This window comes from Podarcis cretensis (genome assembly GCF_951804945.1).
Source record: "Podarcis cretensis genome assembly, chromosome: 15".
NCBI classification, from domain to species: domain Eukaryota; kingdom Metazoa; phylum Chordata; class Lepidosauria; order Squamata; family Lacertidae; genus Podarcis; species Podarcis cretensis.
The window spans coordinates 15,571,822-15,582,698 of NC_137185.1; the positions used below are offsets into that span (position 1 = coordinate 15,571,822).

The window sequence follows — 10,877 nt, forward strand, 5'->3', positions numbered from 1 at the left end:
CACTGAACAGGGTGGTCAAATCCTCACCTCTAAAAGGATACTGTAGAGTTGGCACACAAAGATAAGCTGGGCGATGCACACTGAGATAGCCAATGATCAAATCTGGGACCATAGGGACTCACATTCAGAATGACTTCTGAAGAAAACAAAACTGGACCCAGATCACATTCAACCAATACACACATCTTATTGACTCGTCTAGGTTTTTTTTTGGACATTTAAATATTGCCTTTCTTCTGCCAGGTGGCATCCAGGTCATCATCCAGGCACTGACCAGACCCCAAGCTACATGTAGCAGTAAAAAAAAACCCAAGGTGGCGCAGAGCTACATTTTGTTATTTCATGGTCCTCCACACTTCTGGGTGAGAGATGCAGAATGTCTCCCTTCAGTCTTTACTAGCAATTATTGAGTGCCTAGCTATGTAGCTTCCAAAGGGGGCAGTGGAATTACCTGGGGGTGATAAGAGGCAAGTGTGGGGCGGGGGGGGGGGGGTGGCGGCAATAGAGGTGTAAGCGACTATCAGACTTCAACAAGTTAGCATCACTGGATCCAGTTCATCCATGTTATCAACTTAGAACTTAAGTTTTAATTGGATTTTGAATAAAGGTGCAATCACTGCTGTTTTGAATTTTATCATTATCTGCTTTGGCAGGTTATGCAAACAGCTATTCTAAATCATGCTTTTTATAGGGTAGGGGACACTTGGGGTGAGTTTATGGAACGCAAGGGAGCGGTGGCTTGAACATTTGGGAGCCACAAATCTTTTAGTTGCATCATATTCTACACAGTGTAGCCACTGGTGTCAAGGCAGCCTTGCAGGAACAATATGGCTGTATCGATTTCTGTAGTGCTTACTCCCATAAACAATGAGCAGAAATAGCCATGCGGAATTTGCCTATTAAGGAGGCTCATGCATGACAAGCATGTACAGAGGGGTTGTGCCCGGGCAGCTGGTATCGCGTTGTAAGGTAGCTCATGGCTAGTCCTGGGCACTGCTGGGAAGAATGGCCCGTTGCCCCACCTGCTTCTCCAACCCCCTTTTAAAACTGCTCTGTGCTCAGCCAACCATGTATTACCATTGCAGCCTGCAAACAGCCATTCATGGCAGTTACATAACCCTGGCTGCAGCCCAGAGAACAGGCCCTACCTTGGCTCACAGGCAGAGATTTATTTCATTTTCACAGCCTGCTGTTCCTTTTTGGAAGGATGCCCACTTTAATTTGCACTTGCTTCCATCTTCAAATAAGGCCTCTGCACACAGAGAGGGCGAGTGTGCAGAAAGGGGCTACATATTTGGCTCCCCCACACCAATGTTTAACTCCTCTCTCATCTCTACAGATTCTGGAGTAGAACTCCTCCTCCAAGCATGACTGAGAGATCTGGGAGATCAGGGCTGTATATAAACCAGGCAGGAAGCTCCCCCTCGTGGAGAAGACACCCTGTTGCAGTTCTTACACTCCATGCAGAGCAGCTTTTGGTCAAGCCCCTTTTCACCACTCCTCTGAGACATGTTCTCCACCACTTGGCACAGTGCTGGCATCAAGACACTCAGTTGCAGCGGATTGGCATGAATTTCTTTCATCAATTTGTTTTGAGCTGCAGAATTTGGATTCCCACCCAGGAATACTCTGCTTCCTGTATTGCAGAGGGCTGGGCTGGATGATCCCTTGGATCCCTTCCAACTCTACAATGCTATGCTTATATTCTACCATGACACTGAACAGCACTGGGGAAAGGATGCCATTCATCATACAGAGGGAAAATGGAGACTTGTCAGCGATCCCACCATCTTCTGTTTCCCAGCTCAGCCGTACTCATCAGAGATCCATGATGTGACCTACAGAACAGGCACTTCAAAACATGTTTTCTAGAGAGAAATTGACTTTTATTCAGATGCGCATACTGATAAATGCAAGCAGGGGACGATCACAATCCTAGCATTCTGTGTGTCTTATCTCTCCCCACGCAACAGATGTCCCACACTCTTGCCAGAAGCATCCTTCCTGCTGTAAAAAGCACTCCAGGTTTCCTTCCTCGGGAGACGGACAAGTGGCCACACAGGAAGGAATGCCAGGCAGCTTTTAAGATGTTAAAAGAAGAAAGTTTCACTAGCGACATGTCATTCAACGAGGGGGATGAGATTCATCTCGCAGAGCTCGTTAGGCTAAACCTGTTTATTTGAAAGAGAAAAAGAAAGAGGAAAGGAAACTGATTACTATCAAGACACACATAAAAGCCAAATATTCAGAAGAGGTCTTGCTGTGTCCAGCAGACCCCTGGCTTCCCAATGTGTTCTCCAAAGACTGCTTCTGCCCCCTCCCCAGCCACCCCAAGCCCCTAATAACATTTCTGATTTTTCCACAAGAACCTAAACACAATCCACCTTGCTGAAACTGAGCTTCAGAGAAGTATTATTCTATTATGCGGCAGGGTGGTGGTGGTGGTGAAGTAGGTAGGAGAATTCATGGATTTTAGTACAGAACCTGCATATCAGAAAAGGGGCCCAGGATGGAACCCATCTAACGCAAATATACTGGTGTGGCCTTATTTGTAGATCAGCCTTCACTAAACCAGCACCTTCCAGATGCACTGCTAATGGAAGCTAGGTCCTAAAATATCAGGAGGGCACACATTTCAGATTATAGGAAGTGTTTGTTCCCCACACCTCAGAGTCTGGTGCTCTGAAAGCAAACGAACTGGAAGACCAGCTCCTTCAACTGATCAGGCATCAGCCATTAATGAGAGACTGCCACAGTGGGAGGCAGGTCTCATTCCATCAGCCCAGCTGGAAAAACTGGTTCCACTGAACTCTTCCTGTCCCTGAACCGCTTTGACAACAGCTATTTCATAATAAGCACCGCCTTTTAACTTCAAAAATCAGTGGCTGAGCTGGGCTCCCCCTCCTTCTTTCCTCCTCATCCATTTTTCCTTTTGTGCTGTGATTTTTAGACCATTAAGCAAGTGTGCAGGAACCATCTTGTTTGCCTTTGTGGCTGATACAGGGTATAAATAAAGTTGAGTCTATGCACCAATATTTCACCTGGGTACAATGCACCCAATAAAGAGGACCTAATCCAAGACTGTGGAGCAACAACCCTCCCCCATAATCTGTGTGAGGCTCCCCCAAACCCTCCCTAGCAGACTCTTAGGACAGGAGAGGAGGCGGCACTGAATACAACCCCATGTCAAAACAGCCTCAGTGTGATTAGCAGAGAGAATGAAGCCTGTCTGGGATCCCACTTTGGTTCAAAGAAATCACAGCGCCTATTCAGAGGCCATATATTCTTGCCAGGAATTGCAGTATATACTTTTACTGCAAAGTATATTAGCAGCTAACTAAAACATGTACAAAGGACAAGGACTAAAATAGCACACAATTATGCAAGTCAGTTTTGTATTACTCTCTCATTTGACTAGTGCAGCTCCTTGTTCTCTCTCCCCCTCAACCGGCTTAAGGTTTACCTGGCAGGGTCTGGAAGAACCAGAAGCACCTCCTCAACAGTGTTACACTGGCTCTTGAGACCTGGCTTGAGACCCCTCAGCCCTGATCAATTGCAGCCTCCTAAGTTTGCTCAGACCTCCGGGGAGGCCAAAGGAGCTACGCACCATTTGCAAACCGGCATTGCTTCAGCACCTCGCTAAACCCCTCGCACAGCTTCAAGTCGGCCTGGTTCTGGGCACACTCCAGGAACTGCTTCATCTCGTACTGGCAAGGCGTGAACTGCGACTGCTGCATCGCAGGCTGGGCTGTCTGAGGCTCCTGAGGAGGAACAGCAGCACAATTAAGATGCGGAAATGTTTTTTAAAAGATTATATTTGCTAAGAACCCCACCCGCCTTCAAAAATGTTTTCAGGGTGCCAGAGTATGGTGGCTCCCCAGCAGAAAGGGGAGGCATCAACAGGCACAGCAGCATCCTCATTCCAAACTGCTGGAGGACAAAATTTCCAAATTTCAGGCGTGCCAACAATTTTCCTTCCTAGTCAGCTGGCTAAATCCTCCAGTTACTAAGGACCGCCAACACTTTTTATACCTTATGCATTCAGAATTAACTTTCAATGTTTGTTGATTACATTTATATTTTCACCTTGTCCAACAATCTCAAGCTGCTGTACATGGTTATCCCCCCAAATTTTACCCTTACAAACAACCCTGTGAAGTAGGCCCAAGATCATCGAGGTTCCATGGCCAAGTGGGGATTTGAACTGTGGTCTCACAGGTGACAGCCCAACACTCTGATCCAGGGGTGCACAACCTGTGGCCCTTCAGATGCTTCTCGATAGCATAGCCAGTGATCAGGGATGGTGTGAGTTGTAGTCCAGAAACACCACACTGGCACTTATATGCTGCTAATACAACTGAGGTCCAAGGGATACCTTCTCATGATGCCTAGCTGGCTTGTTAGTTGGATTTCTGCATTCAGTTCTGTCAGGTGTCAAGGTTATTTTACGTACTATTTCAAATTTATAACCAATCCTTTCTCCCCAAAGGAAATCCAGGGTGTCTCACAGTACTAACACGACCCACAAAAAATTAGAACAGCACTATAAAATACTGCTGAAAGCAGTTAAAACCAGTAGTGTGAAAAGGTTCATAAAAACTATTGTCCCAAATATTGGATAAATAAGAAAGTCTTTACGTTTTTCTTCCTGAATGCAGGGCCCTGCCCGATCTTCACTGGGAGGCAGTTCTGTAGTTGGGATGCTACCACCAAGAACGCCGTTTTGCATTCTTTGTGCAATTCCTACTGGTAGGAGACCATAAGCAGCGTCTTCTTCCCAGGTAACAATGTTCTTACTGGTGAAGGCACCCTTTCAAGTACTTGGGTCCCAAGAGGTTTAAGGCTTTGTACACTCATACTGACATCATCAAATGAGTGTGATTCATCAATACACAACTGCACATTATCTAGTCTCATGACTTTCAGAACTGATGCAAATCCATAACTATACCAGATACAAATATACGCTTTACTCCTGGATTGGCAGGTGCTCAAATGGAACACACGTTGCATGTATTCTTTTGTTCTTGAAAAGCTTTTGTTAAGTTGCATCCTTCCAGCAAGGCTCACTCATAAGCCATGTCTGAGCCCACTTCTTTGACTTGAGGGGAGGAGGCACAGCTCTGCCCTCGTCACTTATCAGCCCAGAAATTTTGACACGGGTTTCATCAGCCAGGAGGAGAATTCTGTATGGCTCAAGGTCTTGCTCCGAGCACATAAAAAGCTCAGTTAAACAAAAATATATCATTTTCTCTCTCACCTGGTAAGTGATGTCGGGCCTTGCTGCTTCAGAGCTTCCACCTCCAAACCCTCCGGTCATGGCATGCCCGAGAGTGTGCCCCACAGCAGAGCCCACGGCCACTCCAGCAGCAGTGGTGGCCATCTGGGCCATTAAGCCAGGCTGCCTGGGGGCAGGAGAAGCCACTGCAGAGGCAGGGGCAGGGGCTGGAACAGGGGCATGAGAAGCTGGTGGTGGAGCAGACCTCATAGGAGGCGCACGGCTGCAAAGGCAGGAGAAGAAACACATTGAAAAGCAACCCTGGATGCAAACATTTGTTACAGCGGCCCAGTGTGGGATTTTTTTTAAAATTCTAACTGTTTTTATTTATTTGACTTCTTACCAGTCCTTCAGCATAAGGTCCCATGATACATTACAAAAATACAATCATACAAATAAAAATAAACAAGTATAGCAATTCCAAAGCAAAGCCCAGTCTTTCCTCCAACCTGGTCCCCCCTCCAGAGGGGGTGTGGGAGGTTGATTCTAGGGATTTGCTGCCTCAGTTTAACTTTAACACATCTCCCTACAGCATGGTCTGAAGCCACCTGATGCAGCCATTTTGCTGAAATCAGAGCTGTTATGTGAAAAAAGCTCAGGAACAATGACTTGGAAAGCAGTACATATGTACCTTTCTCCTGAACGCTGATCCTGTGAATGCTTCCAGGGTAAGAAAAATACCCTCCTATACTCTCCTTGAAGAAAGGTGAGCCCCAACACATGGGGCTATGCTTCCCCACCACCTATGTTCATGTGAACACCATCTACATCAGCCTTGAACCTTTCCCCTCCTCCCCCAGATGTTGCTGAACTACAACTCCCATCAGCCCCAGCAAGTATGGACAATGACTGGCGATAACAGAAGTTGTAGCTCAGCAACATCCGGGGGAGGAGGGGAAAGGTTCAAGGCTGATGAGGGTGTGTTCACACACACCTGATACATAAGCTTTCATGGGCAACTAGCTTTCCAGCCCATACACTTGTATCTGCAACAGGCTAGTTCCTGGTCGATAGTGCTCCTGTTCAGAGAAGAGTTGCTAAAATGCCCCTGATGCAAGAATCCAAAGTTTCTAAATCTTTGCATGCACAACCTTCTTGCCCACCTCTATCCCCAAAGAATATAGCCCTCACTTTCCACCAAAGAATGCAGCATTAAACATATTACGTACTAAGAGCTAAATTGGAAGCGGGGCGTCAACACAAAGCGCTACAAAACTGAATTGGTCCTTAAGCTGGCTAAACATTCACAGAAGAAGACACAGCCTCTTATCAAACCTGCCTTGTACACAGAGGGAGTGAAACATGATACTGCTGATCTTTGGTCAGAGCTGGTAGAGAGCCAGTCTGGAGCAGAAGTGGGGGACCTGCGGCCCTTCAGATGTTGCTGGACTACATTTCTCTGTATCCCTGACCACACTGGCTAGGACTGAGTTGGGAATCCAGCATCCATCTCTACATGTCCCAAATCTGAAGGTGGGATGGGATGCTGGTTTTTGCAACATTTGGATTTTGCAACTGAAACGTAGTCTCTTTGGCAACTGCCTGCCAGTCTAGTGACCTGTCTGATGGAACAATGTGGTTTTTTATACTTCTGTGGTAAGCGATGTATACATTTAATAAACCTAACATAGCTGTAAAGCTGGGATAATGGACTGGGGTAGTACGGCATAAGACTCTTAATCTCAGGGTCATGGGTTTGAAATTCACGTTGTGGTTGGACTAGATGACCCTCGTGGTGCCTTCCAGCTTTACAATTCTGTCTAAGCTGCTTGGAAGGAAGCAGCAACCACATTCTAGCCTCTCTTGACGGTAAGTAAAGGCCAACTTCTAAACTCAGATTTACAGACTTGATGTACATAATAATAAGAAAGGCAAAACCAACCGTCACTGCTTTTGCAGTTCCAAAGTCTGGTCACAGCCACCCTATGCATTTTAAGCACTCTGGTACTCTTAGCACCCTGAACAAGCTACAGTTCTCAGAATTCTCAACGACTGCTAAAAGCGGTCTAAAAGTGCTTTATGTGTCTGTTGTGGAAGTCCCGGATTTGCAGTGCTTTACCAATGCAATGTGGATCCCTCTCTTAGTCAGAACTTTTGTTCAATAGAACGCCAAGGTTTTTACTCGCTCAACTGCTTGCTCCTTGACCCACCAATTTCACTCCACGAACTTCAACTGTTACTCCTTCCCCAAACTTAACCTGCCCTTTCCTCCTGCACCCTTACCCACCTCTTCCATTTCTGCTTGTGATCTGCCCCTCCTCAGCTCTCACTTTCTCTGGCCACACCTCAGAGATCTCTGCCTTACCCCTAGGCAAGAACCAGGCCCAGCGAGGTCAGCCCTTGCCTAAGGTAAGCCAATTAGTACTTTTCCAGCTTTAGCATCAACTTGCTGTCTGACTAGAAACTCTTAATCCCAGAAGCACCAAAGCAGCGCTGACTTTTGCAGCACATGGTCTTCTAGAAGATTCCTCCTGTGGAATATTCTAGAAGGTCACAGTCCAGTCCATCCAAATCATTTGGCATCCTTCAGTTGTGCTGGGAGCACTGTACGCTGTGAGGTTACTGAAGTCAAACATTTGATAAACAGGACTCTCATTTAGACCCTTAAGTCACATTCAGCCTATTTACAAAGCAGGATGCAAGCGTAACACCAGAAATAAGCTCTGATTTACAGATCCATAACACAACTTCCATTCCACAAGTGAAATGCAAGGCCTGTATTATACTTGGCAACCCACCGATCCCTCTCTTCATCTTTCATCACCTCCACGTGTGTTGCTGTAATCCTCACCCGAACTTGCCACATCCGCATGGAGACTTTGGATTCCCCCATCCCATCCTTTTCCTCCAGCATCTGCTCCTAACATGAGATTACAACTGTCTCTCACTCTTTATTAATAAAGGATAGAGACTCCCCCCCTTATTACTACTACAGTACATGTGGCAGGGAGATAATATAGCCCCCCCCCCTTAATACTGCTGCCCCCTGCAATCTCCAACATCGTCTTTGTTTTGATCCCGGACTTTTATCTCTCCCCCCTTCCTTCATCACCCCAACTTTTATGGCACTTCCCTAATATCTCTTTCCCCCTCCTCATCTCCACTGAGTTGGCAGTGCTGGGGGCGAAATTAGGAGGCCATGGAGGCGTCACGTGGCTCCCTCCCAGCCCTCCTGCCATGAATATCTCCAACCACCCCCCCCGACCCTTCCCAGATCACCCTCACAAATCGTCTCTCCTGGTCCCGCCCCCTTACCTGGCAGGGGGCGCCATCCGGGATGTTCTGCTCCTGCTTCCCCTCGGCATGGTGGCGACAATAATAAGAGCGGCTCTCGAGTTGCTGTTGCTGCAGCTGCTCTCTCTCAAGGGCTCCGCAGTCCGGCCTTTTTCTACTTCCGCTTCCGGCTCTCTCTCGCGTTCTCTTTCAAGGTCACCGCTAGAGGTCGCCTGTCTCCCCCACTACGCATGCGCAAATCATTCGTACTGACGACGGGGTGCCGATGGCCGAGAACGAGGCTGTTGCAGCTGCCCCCGCCCCCTTATCTAAATAGGGCGGAGCCAGACCGTTACGTCGGAGAGGGAAGCGCAAGGTGGTTGGGCTTAATAGGTGTGGCCGCGGCTAAACCAATGAACGAGCGGGGAGGGCGGAGCCAAAAATATGCGAGCTGTATAAATAGGCGAACCTTAACGTAAGGGTACGCTAATTCTAAGGCTTTGTAATGGGTGCGGGGTGGGCTTTGCTGCTCTAGAGCTAGAAATAGGCGCCGGGGAAGCGTGGTCGCCGTTTGGGGGCTGGGTGGGTCAGGGCTGCTTGTACTTCTTTATAGTGAACTCAAAATAGGCAGCTTGGCAAGCGGAATTAGAAGTGCTTCTTGTCTCTCCCTGCCTCTCTGATAGAAAAAGCTTACCTATATTTAGTTTTCTTCGGTCTGGCGGTTATCGACAGAGGGGAGGAGGTAGCGCTGTTTTTTGCCTTTCCCCCCCTTGTGATTATTTTTCCTCGGGAAACCTTTTTGTTTTGTCTTTAGTTAAAAAATACCAGGGAGTCCAAACCAGAAACGAAAACTTGGGTTATGAACAGCCAGGTTGTAAACTGAGAAGATTAAAAAAGTAACGGGAGAAATGCAGTAGGATTTATAAAATGGGTGAAACAAGATTATAATGGGACTTAATACTGTGGATAAATAGGGAGATAAAGGTGCCTAGGTACTTACAAAAAAAAAAGTTAAGTGATTTGTTGGGTAACTTGATAAACAGAAATGAGGATTTAAGATGAGTAGAATGTGAATGTAGAAATAAGACAAGTTTGGTGACAATGAGGGAATGGAATAATTGGTCCAAGAGAAATATGAGCTAATATATCAGCATGAATTATTTTAAAGTGCTTAGAAAGCTGCATGTTTCAGAAGTCTAGTCATACAGTTTTTTAAAAAGCCGCAACCTAAAGCTAATAAAATGGCATGGAAGCGCACTTTAAAGCAGGAAAAACGTATGGGAAAGCCTGGGCAATAAATATGAAGGAAATTGATTCAAAAGACTTGAGCTTTGACTCTCCTTTTTCTCTTGTAAAATATAAAAAAGCCAAAATTCAGTGCTTAATATTTGGTTAAGTAAGTTTTAGATTTGACTGAGCTTTTTTTGTTGTTGGCCACATTGGGCTTCTCCAGGAAAGAGAAGCAAGATGCCGTCACTATTAACATGGGGGTGTAATGAAATGTGTAATAAAACATCATTGTTCTCTACCACTCAGCTTAAAGAACTGTTACTAGCTGCTCCAGCTACCATATTAGCATTTAATTTCAGATAGTACAATTAGTTACATTAAGGTGGTTCCAAATCCACAGCTTTTCAAAGTAAGACATGTCCTGGTGCACGTATAAAGAGAAATTACTATCGGCTCCTCAAAAAATCCCAATTGTGTGAAATTACAGACATTGAGTTGTACCCAAATTCTTGAGTAGACCAGCTGAAATTATTTCTGCCCATTAATACAACTCTGGGTTTCATTTACTTGAATTTTTAAGTTTCTTGTACCTAACAGTTAATAAACATAATGGATATCAATTCCAATAAAAGGAATGTAGTGGGGAAAATGCTTTCTATCATAATAGAGAATTGAAAGGGAAGGGTTTTCAGTCCGGGAGAGGGGGAAATCAACTTAATTGGGTATGTGAACAAAAATCCAGCTCAAACTGTTAAGGGCTGTAGCTCAGTAGTAGAGCAAATCCTTTGCATGCAGAAGGTTCAAGGCCCAATCCCTGACACGCCTTAGTGGGGGTGGGAGAAAGCACGCCTCAAATCCTGGAAGGCTACTGCCAGGGTAGAAAGTAGGTGGTTGTCAAGGATTAGGGACACAGAATCCCTCTCCAGACCAGGAAATAGGAAAATTTAACTTGCAGTAGAAGGCAAATAAAGTACAAGAGAATGGAGCAACTTTGAATTGACACCCCAGAGCAGTATAAAAAGTACATTTGAATAAACCAAGCTTTTCAATCACAAACTTCTAATTAACTGTTAACACATATAGAAGCAGGGTTGCAAGGGAGAGCAGAAGTTTTTGAAACTTTAGGAAATAATGATAAACAATAATTGGGATGGAA

At 45.8% G+C, this 10,877-nt stretch overlaps 1 protein-coding gene across 1 annotated transcript; it reads right to left on the bottom strand.

Annotated features, from left to right (window-relative positions):
- Window positions 1-1,864: 1,864 nt before the first annotated feature.
- Window positions 1,865-8,694, bottom strand: CHCHD2 (coiled-coil-helix-coiled-coil-helix domain containing 2). Its single transcript, XM_079954453.1, has 4 exons — window positions 8,534-8,694; window positions 5,261-5,501; window positions 3,608-3,761; window positions 1,865-2,171 (listed from the first exon to the last, which is right to left on the bottom strand). Exons 1-4 carry the CDS (start codon window positions 8,581-8,583, stop codon window positions 2,161-2,163), a joined length of 456 nt encoding a protein of 151 aa, XP_079810579.1. The 5' UTR covers window positions 8,584-8,694; the 3' UTR covers window positions 1,865-2,160.
- Between the last annotated feature and the right edge of the window lie 2,183 nt (window positions 8,695-10,877).

Bases quoted from the DNA above. Each gene is read 5' to 3' on its own strand.
- CHCHD2 (XM_079954453.1), bottom strand. From the start codon at position 8,583: ATGCCGAGGGGAAGCAGGAGCAGAACATCCCGGATGGCGCCCCCTGCC. The intron at 5,502-8,533 runs GTAAGGGGGCGG...CTGCCTTTGCAG, and splicing joins CGGATGGCGCCCCCTGCCAG to CCGTGCGCCTCCTATGAGGT. The intron at 3,762-5,260 runs GTGAGAGAGAAA...GTTCCTCCTCAG, and splicing joins GGCCCGACATCACTTACCAG to GAGCCTCAGACAGCCCAGCC.